At 37.5% G+C, this 17,686-nt stretch overlaps 1 protein-coding gene across 3 annotated transcripts in view; it reads left to right on the plus strand.

Annotated features, from left to right (window-relative positions):
* DCLK1 (doublecortin like kinase 1) overlaps nucleotides 1-17,686 on the plus strand; it is a 237,088-nt gene that overhangs the window by 114,715 nt on the left and 104,687 nt on the right. For all 3 annotated transcript variants that reach the window (XM_015632177.2, XM_015632203.1, XM_015632186.2), the window contains exon 4: nucleotides 1,752-1,851. In XM_015632177.2, coding sequence (XP_015487663.1) covers nucleotides 1,752-1,851 — 100 coding nt within the window. The remainder of the gene's footprint in view (nucleotides 1-1,751; nucleotides 1,852-17,686) is intronic.

Below are 17,686 nucleotides of genomic sequence, written 5' to 3' on the forward strand. Positions count from 1 at the left end.
GTTTTTTTAATTTGCTAATGTTCTACTTTTAAAGTTGTTTTAATTATAAATGGTAGTCTACAAGCAAGTCACAACATGTACTGCTGTTTTTCTTCCTGAAGATATTTCTGCTATAGAGGCTCATAGCTGTTGTGGATGTCAAAGCCTTCAGGCATGTTTCTGGGAATGATGATATGAATTTTATAACCCCTAGACATCAGTTTCTTCAGATTGACGAGGGTACTTTTAATGCCAAAATCTGGCAAAATCTCATTAGGTAATTCTTTCACTTGTGTTTTTGTAGACTTTAAATGCTTTTTCTGAGGAGGCTTGTTTAGATGAGCTGGACTATTCTCAACTGTTTTGTTAATTTCTAGAGGCTGTTTATGTGTTGCTTTGCTGACTGTAGACTTGAAGCTCTATTTGTGAAATTAGCCTGTTTGAATATCAGTGCACTATTTAATTACAAAACTTGATATAAAAATATTCAAGCAAGCCTACTCCTTTAGCATCTTCTTGTAAATATGAAGTGAGAACAGACTTTATTAGGTATCTTTGTTTTTTAAAAATAGATAGATAGATAGATAGATAGATAGATAGATAGATAGATAGATAGACATCTAATTTGTTTATAAGGTTTTTCAAAGCTGTATCAGTAAGTCCAAAGTCAATTTTTGGTAAAAGTCACAGATTCTTTGTTTAATATGATTCAATATGATTGGAAAAATTGAATTGTTAAGCAGTGCCTTGTAAAATAACTAAAAGCTGTTGTAAGGAAATCATAGAATAGAATTATTTAGGTTGGAAGGGACTTAAAGCTCACCTAGTTCCAACATCCCTGCCATGAGCAAGGACATCTCCAAATAAATCAGGTTGCTCAGAGTTGCATCTGACTTGACTTCAAATGTTTCCGACGATGGAGCATCTACCACCTCTCTGGGCAACCTGTATCAGTGTTTCACTATCCTTATTGTAAAAAACTTCTTCCTTATATCTGCCCTCTTTTGTTTTAAAACCATTACCCCTTATCCATCTGCAACAAGCTCTACTAAAATGTCTGTCCCCAACTTTCTTCCAAGCCCCCTTTAGACACTTGAAAGCTGCAATAAAGTCTCTGAAATCTCCTGTAGGGACATAAAAGCACACCAATGTAATCCTAACTGTTCAGATATGGGAGTAGAAAGAGATTATCCTTTTACTCAGTACTAGAGTTATTATTCCCAGCTCATCTGACTTGACTGTTCAGCTTGGTGCCTTTAAAGAGAACTTCACATTGACTCTGGCATGGAGGAAGACTTTGTGAAGGAGTGAACTAAAGTGAGGACTTTTAGTTCACCTGTGTGAGTTTGATTCCTTGTCAGAGACATTTTACTGAAATAACTGCATTTCATTCTGCATAAAAAGATGTAACCTTGTTTCATTGCAGCCAAATGATGGAGGTGTGACTGAAAAGCAAATTAATTACCTGCTAACTACTGAATGGTACCTCGTGCACAAGCAGAAGGTGTTTACCTCATACCTTTAATGCATTATGTAATAAATCTGACAGTTATGGTCTTTTGACTTATCTTTCCCTGCAGTGTCCATAGAAGTGTTTCTGACTTACAACAGATGGTCAGAGCACAGCTTTGAAATTTATCTGGAGATGAAGCCCTGTTGATTCCATTAAAAGTGAAGACTTTTCATGCAGATGGAGACAAAGAGGGATTTATTATTACAATTCTGATGATGAGGTATTTCATACAATGCCTTCCTTTCCTTTTTGCTTGCAGGTGATGTGCCTTCAGGATTTTTTTGGCGATGATGACATTTTTATTGCATGTGGACCAGAAAAGTTCCGTTACCAGGATGATTTCTTGCTGGATGAAAGCGGTAAGATGCATTTTTTAAATGTTTAGAATGAGAGTAAAGGGCAGATTTCCATATCATGCCAACTAAATCAAGGCAGTATCACCTGGATTGATTTCAGAAATAGAAGAAATATTTTAATTTAAAATAAGAGAATTGAAAGCAACAATAGAGCTCTCTGCGTATTGCAGCTTAAAACTTGATTTCAGCCTGAATTTCACATGTCATATGAAAAGTCATGTTTGGTGGAATTCCTTTCTTTGTAAAGTCCTTCATGTTGTGGCTTTAAATTAATTCTGTTTCTTTATCACAACTTCTCAGGCTCCCAGTACCTACCATTGAGATTTAGTTAATGATTCACAGGTAATGTGATAAAGAAAGATAGGTATAATTCTATATAGAAGATAAATGTAATCAGCAAATGCAGACAAAGTCATCTGAGAAAATTCAGGGAGCTCTCTGTTTTTCAGAGACTGATTAGTACAATAATGAAATCAATGTGTGTAATCCTCTAAGGAAAATACATGTTTTGTTTTTTGATACTTTTATTCTTCCAAAGAATATTCCTGACTTGGGAATCACAGTTGCAAGGAAAAAGAAGAAAAAAGCTAACTATAGAGTTTGTGCATTTAAACAAACAAACAAAGCTGCTAACAACATTGAATTTATTACTGTGTAGAACAAGACACAGCAGAAGTTTTACTGCTCCTGTACTCTTTCTCATGGTATCTTTGTAGTCCATTGGAGTCAAAGTATCTCTTGCTTTTTCAAACTATCAAAGGTCTGACAGAACACTTGACTGAAGAGTCAGGCAGAGAAGACTTTGTTAGAGCAGCAAGCACTTCACAGTCATTATGTGTGTACCTGTGTAGCTTCACCACTTCATCATGGTTTTTGATGCAATTACACTCTCGCTGTTCAAGATGGTGTAATTGTGTTTTTCTGACTAACCTGTGAAGCTGGAGGGCTTCTTGGTTTACCCAGATCCAGACAAGTGCTCCATTAGCTTGTGTAAGAGCAGAAGAAGGCAGCAACTTGTGCAGACTTGGCTCTGTGAGTTGAAGGATGACTCTGAAAAAAGAGGAGTCTTCTAGGCACAGGAATGACCTTTTGTGTCAGGCACAGACAGAAGCAAGAACACCTTCTGCATTCCTCTAGAGCGTTTCCTTATAATGTGGAAATAAAAATAGAGCATCTTATCTGCTCTTTGCAGTAACGAAATTGCTGTAGTTGACTCTAAGGCAAAATGTATTAATGGTGAAAAAGTAGGTTTAGCCATGTTTAGGATGGGAATTGGGTGAGGGGGACATTTGACCAGCAAAGGAGTTTCCCAGATGGCTTTGTGCTCAGAATGGAGGTCCTTGCCTTTAAGGAGAAGAGGCCTGGATAGCTGACTGTGTAGTTTGGATTAATTTGTTTCTCTCATCTGAAAGATGACATTGGTGGCAGCCCAGTGTCTCCTCACAGTGAACCTTGTCGCAGTTTCTCCAGCACAGATGCAAGAAATGCTGACAGAAGATTTATCTAAGTCCCTTTTGGAAGTATGTAGCTGTTTTTTCAGTTAGTGCCAAAGTACAGTCATAACCTGTCTGCTTAGTCTTTGTCTGACATATCAACATCTCTTTGAGTAAGCAATATCTTTCTCTGAAGCTTTGGTACTTAAAACCATTTTTTTACTGATCTTAAAAGAGAAATCCTTAAAATCTATGCTGAAAACTCAACTTTAGCTATTTGTTGCAGTGTTTGCTTTTTTATCAGGTAAAGATTCAGTAAACATTGACTGTTTTTTACTGCACGAGTGAAGAAAGGGGAAAAAATCAGATTTCAGACTATGTCTAATTCCTTTGAGAAGTGCATGTCCACTTGGCTCTCTCTTTTTCAGGAGATTTGGTATCAGAGAACTTGTTTAGGTTGCTTGCCAATAATAGCTGATGTACCAACTGATATGCATCTAGTCAGCCTTCTCTGAGAATGAGCAAGAGTTGGAGAGAAAATAAGTTTTTAAAAAGGAGCTTTTTACTTGTTTTGCTTGGCAAATGACGTTTGTGTGATCACAGTGTGTGTCTGTGCATTCCTCATAATTAAAGAACATTACAATTATTAGGAAGTGCTGCCCAAGTGTGCAGGGCTTGTAAAGCCTGTCTCTGCTTCCCTGAAAAGTATCTTGAAGCAACACTCCGCTGGTTTGTTACTATATCCCTCCAGTATTCTCCAGGTTCAGCCAGATGATGAGGATAGCAGTTAAGGTGTTGCAGCAGGAGAAATAAAGAAAAGCAAAATTTGAAGGTGGGAAAGAATAGAGAGAAGAAATACATAAATAATCAGGGTTCTGGGCTCTTGGGAATTACTTCTCAGGGAGGAGGAAGAATGCCATTGATTTGTGGTCTGGGTTCAGAACTCCTGATACTAGAGGTGAGCAAGAGGCAAAGTTGGGGGTTGGGAAGCCAGTCACCTGTCCTGGGATTCACTGTAGCTAACACTAGGTACTGCATGTAGGCAGCTCCCTGGGACTCAGCCGTTCCTGGTTTATCTTTCCCAGTAAGTAAAACTCAGATTTATTGACGAAGCAGCTGGTAGATGTTTGGTTGGCTCAGTTGGAAGTGGATGTTTCGAACAGCTCCTATGAATTATGCTCCAGAAATTCTGGTTTGCTTATCTAAAGACATCTATATGCCTGATGTAGCTGCTCCTGTCTACACTTCATGTTTTTAAAGTTGCTTAAAAAGCTTTTAGGATGAGATTAATTCCACCCTATCAGAAAAGTCTAAAATCTCATCAGTTTGCATTATTTCTAGTTGTCTTTGTTTCTCCTGCTCTCATGGCTTGATCTTGCCTTGGATAGCACTTTCTAAAAGCCATAGAATCAGAAATTTAGAAAAACCAGTCTAGAAGTCAGTGAATCAATCTCCCCATCGAAGTGTGGGATTAACATTCTACATTTGACTTCTGGTATACTTGTCTAACAAACCCCTTTAAAGCCTGTAATGAGGAAGAATCTGTATCCTCCCAAGACATTCTGTGCCAGTGGTAAGCTCTTTTTACTGCTTTTCAGCTATCTTCCCCAGATTGCCTTGCCATAAATGAAATCCATTACTACATTTCTTATCTACTTTGACCATGGGAAACAGATGATTCCTTTTGGTTTGAAAGAATCTGTGGGCTCATCAATTTTCTTTTCTTTAGGCTGAACAATTAGGTCAGCTTTGCTTTGACTTCAGGCTCAAACCTGCCCTTGAATGAGGGTTTGTGTTCTTTCTTTATATCCTCTCCCTTCTCTGCTTTATATCTTTTGGGAAGAGGCATTGCATATCCCCTTGGCAATCAGCTAAGAAAAGTCACTTAATTAGGGATCCATCAAAGAGAAATAAAACAAGCAGTCCTCACTATACATTGCAGTTTCTTCCCTGCCTGGATGTACAGATGGTTTTCATGCTAAACACACTGTTTATAGCAATAGGCAAACAACAGGCACCATCCCCATCATAATTCCTAGGAATCATCTCCATATCTGACATGATCAATAGATACGATAGCCACACACGGTGGCTGTAGATGGGACATAAGGATGCATGTGAGTGACCATAAAATTAAGAAGTAAATACTCCTTGTTTGTCAAGCATCAGCGGTGCTGCTATTTTCATAGAAAGTTTTTATGGGGTATGTAAGCATGAAAGAATTACATTAATGAAGCACACATTACAGCAGCCTGTAAGAAGAAAAATTCCTCATTGTAGAGTATGACAATGACTGCTTCAGGCATTGTTAGCTTGCAGTTTTGGAAACTCTCCCAGAAATCCCAGGTTTTCTTTAAGTGATGGTTGTTCAGTTTTCAAAGAAGAGGTCAGAGGATGCCTTTCAATAGCCCTTAGCTCTGTGTTGGCAAAGATTAAGGTTTAAGGGCCATTCTCACAAAAATATTTGCAATCAACTATTATTTAGGCACCTACGTAGGATTTTGCAATGCGAATAACTCATGAGATTGGCCCTAATTCAGAACATCTCCTTTGCTTATACAGATATTTATTTCTCAGCACTGTAAAATAAGAGAGGCTGGCAGTATCATCGGACTTCATTTTTTAAAAATGATATTATTTTTTATGTTCTGTTAATGTTTTCTGAGTGCTTTGGAACCTTGAGAGTTTCCCAAGGGGAATATGGAAGACTTCATCACATACTGAGGCGCATCATGTACAAAAGCTGCAATCTCAGCTGGCCAAAGCCAGTGTCTGCCTCCAAGCAGAGTGTAACCAATATAGAATGTCTGGATGTGAAAACAACTGCAGATTGCTTGTCAAAAGCACATATTACTGTTATGGAAACAATGAGGAGAATGATTCTGTTCTAGGGGAAAATTAAGATTGGAACTTTGAAACCTAATTTCACTTTAACTTTGCTGGCTTGTGTTAGTGCTCAGCTCAGCATCTCTGTGCCAACAGTGTTACTGCTTCATCTTGCCAGCAGCAGACAGCTTGCCAGGAAAATCTGAGTCCTGTGGTGTCTGCACACACGTGTGTGTGTGTGCACAGAGGCATGCACACGCATCTGATCCAGTAACTGTGGTTAAGGTCAGGGGTATCATGTTTATCCCTGGTAATAGCTGTCATGTTTCTGTAACCTTCATTAATCTGCCCTTCTCAAAAGAGGCAGGAAGGGGAAATCAGTTATAGTCCTCATCTACCCTGATTTATAGGACAGAGACTGATGTGTTAAGCAGCTTTTGGCTGGACTTAGGAGTGGAGAGCATGCTGGCTGACTTACTCTGCCCTCATCAAAAACTCATGCTTTGGCAATTGGAAAGTAATGGTGGGTTCTGGGGACTTCAAGATACAACTTTGCTTTCAACAGAGGCATAAATATAAAGTGTTCCACTGCAGTGTGATATTTTCGAATGTCAACAGCTGCTGGGCCTTGGAAACAGATACTCTGTGTACAAGGAAGAAACAAACTAGGGCAGGAGAGGCCAGGGTCTGACTGAATGTACCACTTGGACTAATGGTTCAGAAAGGAAAGAAGGAAAGATGTTTTTTTCCAATGGCTTTGCATCCAATGCCCCCTTTATCTTCCCACTCCAGGACCTCCATTTTCATCTCCACCCTCTCTTAGTGCTGTAGGCAGTTGCACAGTACCCTCAGCTCCCTCCCTTTTGGCACGTCAGTGCTTGTCCTCATTCCCTTCCCCACAATAAGTGCATTAACAAGAGGGTCTCTCTTTTATCCAGTAGTGGGACATTCTGCAGCTTTCCCCAAAACTCTAACCCCTCACTGAGACCCCCTGTGTCCAGCTGTGCCTGCCTCCCCAGGCCTGTGCACCCAGCTCGGCTCTGGCTGCCTGGAATTACTTGGCCGTGTGGCAGCGTGTGAGTGACTCACTTGTTTCTGTTGTGTTAAAATCTTAAAAGGAGGATGCTGATCTTCAGTTAAGTATTCGGAACAGGCTGTTGGTGTGATTGTCAGGTGGCTGTTAATATAATATCATGTGGCGTTCATTAAATAAAATCTGTAGTAACGCCTGAGTCAAATGAGCTGCTCACATGAAAAATGCATTCACAGAAGTTCAGTTTTATTCTATGCAGCATTTCTCTTTTAATTTATGCCTTTGTTATAGGTATGTGCTTGATTACAAATCCCACTTCTTTATCTGTTGTCTGCAAATTTGCTTTCAATGTTCTGTGGTGCCTCACAGGTGTACTCATTAAAGACATTGCTTCTCACCTTTCTGCCTAAGCATCTCTAGCAGAGAAAGCTTGGCCACTTAAATCATAAAATCTTTGCTTCTCCCCCTAGCTGGCAGATTTATTGACTATGAATAAGATATGTTAGAGCTTTCAAGAAGATGACATATGTGCTTTTCAGTCCAGATTTACACTGAAATGCATGTCCCTTTCCCCATCTCCACACCATGCATCCATGTATATTTATATTTATATTATAGTTACCACTTTTCATCCATGTTGCAGTGCAGAAGTTGCCTGTATGTATAGCCAGGAAAAATTGTGGTCGCAGCTTGCAAAACAGCCATTGAAACTGGCCAAACAGTAAAACTGCAGTTTTTAATGCTAATTCATTCTGCTCATTGAACCAAATGTTCTTCAATATGTTTTCTGCAGTATTTGCTTCCCCTGATGTCTGTTAAAAATAGCATGAATGAAATGCTATCCAATAAACTAGAACTGGTAGAAATACCCATTTCATTTGCATAATGAGGTTTGGGTGTGCATATTCCTTCAACCTTTTTCAGCAGTAAAGCTGATTTTGGATATAAAAGTGCTAAAAACTTTATGCCTGAAAATATCAAGGATTTCCTCAATAATATTTACATAGTAATAGATTGTATTTATATTGGAATACTTCCGCTTATTTTATAGAAAAGAGAAATTGTTATTAAATATCAATACCATTATCTAATGTGCAAGGGAATTTAATCATAATTGTTAGTGTTATTAAATAGTAAATAAGAGTAGACTGAATATTTATTGATTATCTATAGCTTGATATTTTTGCTCTTTCATTTTGATTTTTTTATTGTACCTTCTTGAATAGTTAGATTAATCAAGTTGTCCACGAGAACATTTTTCTTACAGAATATTTTGAGCTATTTTCCCAAACTGTGAACATCTCAGTTGTATATCCAGATGCAAAAAGTGCGATTCCAAAGTTTATGACCACTTTTCTAAACAAATTTTCAGGTCTAGGGAATAAACACAGAAATTTGATACACACAACAGGGTAAATCCCAGAACTCGAGCTTTTACTCTGACTATCTCAGATCTATTCTTTTGCCATGGATTTTGCAGCCTTCGATACTATTCCAGTTTGTATAATATTCCATCTGAGATCACAGGTGCAGTTTTGAGCTTGCATGTTCAATCTGATCCTCAGAAGGTAGCTTCCAAAATAACAGCTTACTTTCAGTTCTTTTTAGGAGAGATTCTTTGTTTTACTTTTCCAGTTCTAGTGATGATGGAAGTAGAAGACAGTGACAGTATATATTAACCCCTTCCACCAAGCTTGTTTGAAGGGTGAAGAGCATAGAAAAGTTTCACATCAGAGACGTTTATAAATTACCTTTTCCATATGTTTGTCTTTGTGCTTTTCTTGTCTTGTTAATTAGTCAGGTAAAAATGGAGTGTACAGTGTTGGTAACCTTGGTGAGTACATTTGTACTTTTCACAGTTTTCAGATACTTTATAATTCTGGAAACTATTAGAATCTGGTCAATTTCTGAAACGGTGTCCTGTTGCAGGAGATCCTTTGGGTGAGCAACGTAGTCCCATTACAAGTTTGTATGACATAGCTTTGAAATAAATAATTCTTGTGGCATCAGTGCTTCATTATTCAGTCTGGGAGCCTGAGAAAACTGTGCCAACTGCGTATTAGGATGTGCCCTGAACACCGGGCTGTTTTTTGGGTGGCATGGTTACGCCAGAGATTTTGTCTGGAGATTAGACTCACCATCAGTAAAATTGGACTGACTTGCTAAATTGACCACTGCAATTTTCTGCTTTTCATGATAGATAGAGGCCCTATACCTGGAGTTTTGTCATGTCTTGAGTAAGTATGTGCATTTTTTTAGTGACAGAACTGTCCAGATACTTTTACAATGGCAAAATATTTTGAAAAAGCATAATTATTAAAAATCCAGAGTTATTTAGCTTGTAGAAAGCAAAAGCATTCTGAAGGCATATGAGGAAAATGTATTCATCCTTAATTCTCATTAAAAGCCTTCTTTTAAAGTCTTATCAAACATAAGCTTCATCACAGCAGCTGAGAGAGAATCAAACACATCCTGCAAAATATTTCAAAGTGATAAAGTCAGAAAGTGGAGTAGCCCAGTGACAGATGCTCATATTTGTATAGTCATACATATCCATTGAGATGGTTGTATACAGACACAAATATATCAGGTATAAAGGCCAGCAGAAGACTTGTTAATAATAATGGCTGTGTTGGTCTGCGCTGCAAAACTGGTGGCTCTCAATGTGTGCTGCAAGAGTGGTTCAGTGCTGTTATTTCAAAATGCAACCTACAGAAATTTCCCATTGAAAGCCTCAGAAGTCTTACCTGACAGCTCAGGTTGCTTCTGTGAGCACTCACCTTTGAATAAACTTTTTTTCAGAGCACAGCTCCCTGCAGGAGAACTGGATGCTAATAATATGCATAAAGTAATATAAGGCTGAGTAATCTTTAGGAAGTCTCATGTTGCCATGGAATTGAACACCCGTAGGTGGTAGGTCATGGAGCTCTGATTTGGCTTCTTTTATTCTTCAGTCAGAGCTTTTTAAAATTTTGTTCTTGAGGAATTGTATTCCTGGTTTGTTTTTTTTCTCTCCTTTTGAAAGAAAATCTTCTAGGGACTTAACATTTATTAAAGCAAGAAGGGGCCTAACATGAGATTTCGTTCTTTCAAATGAAGGATCTGGTCCAAGGAAAGTGTGCAGAAAATTGCTAATTATTCCTAATGGAGTGGAGAGTAGTTAAAAGACAAAGATATTTAAGTTGCTTAGTCTTTTCTCTTATTCTGGGACAGAAAAGAGATTTTTTCTCAGCTACTTTGAAACTGTTAAGATTGTCTAGAAAGAAAAAGCAGACAACTTAGAGTAAGGCAGTTTCTGATGAGGACACCATGTTCAGGAAGAAAAAAACTCCTGGAAGAGAACAAGTTTGATGAAGCCTTATATAAACTATTTCTGTCTTAAACTGTGCATGCTCTTTCTGTTTTGCAAGCACATACTGATGTCTGCAGAATAAGTGACTTCAGAAAATGGAATAGATTTATTTTCGCACAGCGTTTGCTGTATACTGGAGGGCTGTAAAATAGGCAGTATTCTTTTCTGCTTAAAAATATGAATTGGGAAACCATGGGAAATATACAACAGGGAGCCTAACTTTGACTCAAGCAATTAAATGCTTGAAATTGACTTTAAAAATTGTGTTTTTAAATTAACATTTAAGCATTTAATAATAAGGGCAAACTTGCATAAATAAAATAGGATACTTTTTAAAAATCACTTTGGGGAGGGCCTCTCTCCTGAGATTCTGGTAGGAGTCTTCAGGGATCATAGCTCAGACTACATGCAGACAGCTGTGAGATTTCTTAGCAGCAGGAGAAGTTCCAGCATATTATGAGGTGCATTAGATTTCTTAGATGTATATTACAGACAAAGGGCTACTAGTGCTAACTGGGAACATTTATCTATTTAGATTTAGTGCTGTTAATAATAGTGGTATTATAAAAAAAGCTGTCTTAATAAAAAAAATAGCATTAGGTGTTGTAATCATATATTGATTTAATTTCTGTTGACTAGAAAACTAAACCAGTACAATAATTAAAGGTTTTATTACATTAAGAGGGAGAAATTTGAAAATTCAAAACAATTAGTCAGTGAAGTTCATTAGACTTAAGAATTTGGGGACTTGATCACTGGAGGAGGTTTGGAATTTCAACAAAAAGCAAGCCAAAAGCTGTCTTAGATTTGCATCTGTCCAAAATATATTCTAAGGGTCCAAAGTTCAACTGGCAGAAAATGGAAAGCCTAAAAAGAATTGCTTAGTAAAGATGTCTATACCAAAGCCTAGCAATGGAAATAGTCATGTAGTCACATTTGCAATGGAAATAGTCATGTAGTCACATTTGCAAAAATTATACTGAATAAAGATTTTAGCCAGATGTGAAGATTAAAAAAAAACCCACAAAAACACAACAAACCATCACAAACTGAGGTCATGATACAGTGTAGTAATGACAGATCTACTATATCAAGTTTTTGGCCTCAATATTCAGCAAAAAATGAAGCACATCATGGGAGAAAAGCCACCTTTCTAATCAGAATCTTTGGAGAAATGCAAATAACTGTCCCAGAGAAGAATGCAGAAGTTGAGTCAGTTGCAAAGTGTATCACGTACAAGACCTGTCACTGTGCAGGAAAACCCCAGTTTGTATAGGCTATTAAGACAGTAACAGCATTTAGTACTCTGCACCTTCCTGTGAAGCAAAACCCCTGGTATTAGTAAAGCCTGTCTGTCATTTTTTGTTGCTCTGACTTTCCATATTGAATAAAAATAGTCTCTTTGGGTTTTCAGAGAGGACAGCAGCCTATAAATAAACCCATGTGTAAATTTCAAAACACTCCTCTGACCAATCTCTGAAGTACATGCTGTGGTACACAGAATGAAAGATGGTTTCATGGGCTATTTCCCACCCAACATGCAATTTCAATCTGCAATTATTTAAACTTTCTCAGAAGAAAAAACCCATCACTGGGACTTTACACACCTCAGTAAGTGTTGTGGCGTTAGCAGATGTTCTTAGTGAAGCCACATTTTCCAGATATCCCACTGTTAGCCTATTGCCAGGATGACTCAGCCTGTTTACTTTAGTTTTATCTAAATAATTATAGTAAAATGTAATTGCCAGAACCAGATAGCGTTCAAGGAGAACCCATTAATATTAGAGGCAAAAGCTGCCTAGGGATTTTTAAATTAGAGACAGCTCTGGAGTCCTTGACATTTTTTAACTTGGGAGACTTAATTTCTGAGTTCTCTGTTGATAGATAAAGCAATGTTGTGATTAATCTGCTTGGTACTGTCATGGAGGTTGAAGAAGCAAAACTGTGGGTGGTCTGAAAATTGTGTGTGCCTGTAGATGGCAGGTGGGTTTTGTTGCCCACCTTGCAGCACATCTCATGGCTGAGGCATGAGAGTCCAGGTGTGAATATTGGTTTAACATCAGCATGAAAAAGTGCTTTGCTTTAGTAAGAGTGCCGTCTTTAATTGTTTGTGTATGGGGATTTGTCTGTAAAAAGTAACTGTTGAGAAGATCCATACTGTAGTAAGTTTGAATCTCCAGTTTTGCCTTTTTTCCTGTATCCATTTGTAGACTCCTTAGGCTCTGGTTGCTTTGATATTTCGCTGATAATGCTGCTCTATATTTTTTTCTTATGTGTGTGAAAATTTGATAAAAACATTCAAACCTGCTAATATTTGACACTATAAAGTTTTTTGAGTTTTTTTGGGGGTAGTGGTTTTTTTGTTTTTGTTTTGGTTTTTTTTTTTTGGAGGGCCTCCCAAGAATTGTTGTTATTTTAAAAAGCCATTACAATACCAGGTGGTTTAATTTCTTCATACATCATTTTATGATTTTGTTCTTTAAAAATTTCTGCCTGCTAACTTTTAATACTCTTATTACAGGCAGATTTGAGACGCTAACTAGAAAAAAATCAGTCTGTAATATTTTCAATTCCTTGAGGCATGCTAAATAACTTTATGTGCTGCAAGAGAGCCAGTGTGTGCCTCTAACTTTCTTTAAAACCAGACCTACTGCAGCAGACACTTACATAACAGCTTGTGTTTAAATGGAACAAAAATACAGCTTTTGTAACTCCTTCTCTATTTTTTTAATCAATTTTTTAAAAGTTTCGTCTCCTTTTTCTACCTCTTAAAAGCAATCTACACCTACTTACATGTTCCTGCCAACCCAAACCAAATTCATACCAGTTACACATATTAGAATTTGGAATAATTGCATTCTTTGAGAAGTGTGTGGTGGTTGGTGAATTGGTCTAGATTTGGATACAGCCTTTTGTAGGGGAGTCAGAGGCGTGGTGTAAAAAGAGCCTACAGCCACCTCCGCAACACCCACACCTTCCCCACTGCCCTGGGATATAATACTCTCTTTTCCATGGATGGATGATGTTTGATAAAGGACAAGATGAGAGGAAAACCTGCAGGAATTGCAAAGTAAACATTACAGTAGTTTCATAATAATTACTGTAGGTGCACAGCAAGGTAGCACAGAACAGCCAACATTTTTGACAGGGTTCCAAAATACCTGATATTCTTGTCATGGACAAATCTGTAATTATAGCTTAAAGCCCTACACATGGATAGAGCTATATGAGATACCAGATCCAATGACTTTCTGACTATTTAGATGAAAATAATCTGATTCTTTCTGGCACTGGTCCACTTTTGCCACCTCCAAAACAGGTGTCCTGATACTTTGCATGCAGGAATGCAAGAGACGTGAAACTGAAGAGGTAGGAAGCAGGAAGGTTCATGTGTCTACAGTTTGGTAAGGACAGGCATCAGGGAGAAAAAGCACTTCCATTCAGCTCTTTGCTTCCTAGGATAGTTTGCAGTGTCTGTATCCACCATTCCTTACAAGCAAAAATTAAATTAAACATTAATTAAACATTAATTGTCATCTGTTTAAGTAAGTGTCCTAATAGCCAGGTAGTGGAATGAAGCACCTTTGTGGGTCTTGTTGCTCGTGCTGGCCCCATTGACTGGCAGGGCCATATCATGTGTCACTTTGTCACTGAGGTGGACCACAGTCTTGGGAATCTGATTTGCATCCATGAAACCACTTTGAAAGTGAAGGAACCTTCAACTTTGGAAATGACAATCTGGTGCCAGGAAACTTCACCCTTTCTTAAGTTCCATCCATAAACCAAAATGCCATAGGCATAGCTCCTTAATCACACCATGACTTTCAGTGTTGTGTTTAGAGATATCTTTGTTCTTATTGTCAATGAACTTAGGCATTTCACATACATTAAGTAAATGGTGATCTTCAGTTAGTGCATTGCCTGCTTGTTTTTATTGAGAGCATGTGAGCGAGAAGAGAATTTATGGTTACTTTTACTTTTAAAACCATGTGAAATAAATATTTTTCTCCTAAGTTCCTGAATTTTTTCTGGAGTTTTATGGTCTACCCATATATTTCTCATTTCTCTGTGAGTCAGACAGTTTTGTTATCAGTGCTTTGTGAACCTATACCAAATTGAAAGTAATTTTTATTGAAAAAAAATAGCATAAAAGTATAGAAAAGCATAACTTGTAAATTACTTAAGAATGACCATGTTTCACATCTAATAATCTCATCTTGTGCAAGAAGAATATCACTACAGCAGCTGTTTAACTGTTCTTAAACTCACTGGGACATTAATATTGCAAAGAAGGACTTCCTTACAAGTTGGTATTGTACATATAGTCCAACAACCTTTTGTAGGTAATTTGAAGAAATTTGTGCCCAAGCACTGAAAAAAAATAAATAATTAAAAGAGTCCAAACCCAGTACAAATAGTGTGCTGTTCTTCCTTTTTTGCCTTGTGGCATTTAAATATCTACTTTACTCTTCATCTCCCCATTTATGCCTAGAGTTTCCATAATCTGGATCAGGTTGGAAAATGCAGTGTACGTGTGAATTTTCAGAACATTTTGGGCACTGAGGAAGCATGTGGTGTTGTTAAAATATAAAATTCTTACTGTATTGTGCTTGTGTCTGATAACTGGTCAGAAGAGTGAAGTAGCTTTGGAAGGAGCCAAGCCTTTGTCAGTTAATGTCAGGGCTGAGAGTTTCATAAAGTGATTCATGAGTTGATAAATCAGCAGTCTATATGTGGACCATGTTATTCATGAGCTCTGGTGCTGAAAATCTTATCAAGTACTTTGTGTCTGGGCTCCAGGAATGTGCTAAAAGGTTTTCAAGTCATCAAGTGACCCCAGAGTTGGTGGAGAACATGTTTTTTTTTGTCACTTCAATCCTTTTCCTGTGTCCTCTCTTAAGCATAGCCATCTCAGCCCTAAGGTTTGGTTCTAGCTGAGGTCAAAGGGGTTAACTCCCATTGCTGAAGTGCTGATAAAATTTTCTAGCTAACATAAGAGTTTCCTTGGTACTGAGTATTTCTGTGTTACTTTCAAAGTAAACCTAATGCATAGATTTTTTTTTTTTTTGAGATTGTGCATTCCTTGGATTTTTATTGTGTTGAATCTAATACAACTTGGATTGTGCATCTTCAGTGAGATAGGATGTTGAGTATTTCCTCTTGTTACTTTTATGATGTCATTATTTCTGACTCTGATCTAAGTACTTATTGGGTATAGAGCTTGCTATAGGTGGCAGACATTTACTGATGGAGATACAATTGTATATATCAGGAATTGTAGTACAGAGCTACAATGGCCTTCTTTGAATGGTTTAAAAGTAACTGGAGCTTATGTGTACAGTGCAAAATAGGAATCTTTGTAAGATCAAGTAGGATCTTCATAAATATTTTCTGTGGCTCTTCTTTATAAAGATAAGGGCAAATGCTTCTAGCCTGAGACTGTACCAGGCTACTTCTCTTAAGATCTAATACACAAAATCATAGGATCTGAAAGACTACAGAGAAACTCACATTGACTGTTTTGTTGCAGTCCCTTTCATACCATTCCTTAAGAATGAATCCTGAGTTCCTTCAGAATGCTGGAAATAGATAGGTCTTGTTGTTACAGGAAACCTGAATAAGAAAGTTCTGTGATTGTTATCAAGAAAAGAGAGGCATTTATATTGTCAGGAATGGAAACTCTTCACGGGATGCTTACCAGCTACTCTGTTTATATTACTTTTTCAAATGATATTGCTGTGGTTGGATGTAAGTGAGGTTTCCTTTTTAAAGTAAGTAGTCTCCATTAAACAGGGATGTTGTTGTTGTCCCAGGATATTGACATACTTGTGGTGTGTTTTTGCCTTATCATTGAAAGTATTAAGCAGGGCACACCTTCTCCAAACTCTCAGATGAATGGCAACAGTTTTCTGTGATGTACAGCAATATCCATATCTGTGCTTTCATGTTAGCTCTTCATATACTCTTTATACATTTGAATGGAGCAATGAATATGACTTTGTGATGAAGTTGTTCAAGAAATAATAGAAGAGAATATTTCAGTAGGAAGGCTGTGAACTTTCCTGCTTTCCTAAGAGACCAAGCTTCTGAAAAATGCTTTCTGCTTATAAGGTAATTCTGGGGGGAAAAAACGTCACCTGTAGGCATCATTTGAGAAAGAATGTCCATTATTAATTAGATCATGGTAGTATGTTGGCTATGGCAGAGATTTCAGATGAGCAGTTTCTCTCTTAACAGATAACAATTTCTTAGCATACTTACCTTATAAGCTTAATGGATATCATAATTGATAATAGTATAATATAATAATATAATATAATAATATAATATAATAATAATTGAGATTAGAACATAATTCTCCTTTAAATGGCCCAGAAGTTCCTTAAGAGAAATTACCTTTCATCTGAACAGTTCCTACTGTTGCCTGTTCTTCCACAAGTATTCCAAACTTTAGTGGCTGATTTTCACCACATTTTCCAGAACTTTTCCTGTTTCCCACACACATATGAACTAGACTTCCTGGACTCACCCATAAAACTTAGATCTTACATCTTTCTTCATCGATATCACTTAACTTCCTTCTGGTAATCCGGATGGTGCAGTTAGGTGGATGGGCAACAGAAAATAATCAGTTAACATGAGGGGAAAGTATCCTTCTCCTCCTTTTAAAATATATATATATATAAAATATGCATGAATATTTCTCAAAACGATTTAAAACTGCTGTCATGGCTTTATATTCCCTTTGGGAAATAGTTCATGATGCTACACTGACTTCACAATGTCCTTTTTAATGACAATGATACTTTAAAATGCCTTTTCTCACACCCTGTACAAATTCAGGCAAACAGGAGTATTTAAATTAGACACTGTCTTTTTGATATCTGTTTTTTTCATGTGTGGCTGACATGAAACTTTGGAATCTTAGTACCATAGAACAGTTTAGGTTGGAAAGAACCTTCAAAGGTCATCTAGTCCAACCCCCTCCAGCCAATGACCAGGGACACCTTCAACTAGAACAGGTTGCTCAGAGTCCCATCCAACCTGGTGGTTTCCAGGGATGGAGCAGAGCATCTACCACCCCTCTGGGCAACCTGTTCCAGAGTTTCACCAGTCTCACTGTAAAAAACATCTTCCTTATATCTAGTCTAAATCTACCTTCTTTTAGTTTAAAGTCCTTACATACATATTTCT

This window comes from Parus major, chromosome 1 (genome assembly GCF_001522545.3).
Source record: "Parus major isolate Abel chromosome 1, Parus_major1.1, whole genome shotgun sequence".
Taxonomy (NCBI): domain Eukaryota; kingdom Metazoa; phylum Chordata; class Aves; order Passeriformes; family Paridae; genus Parus; species Parus major.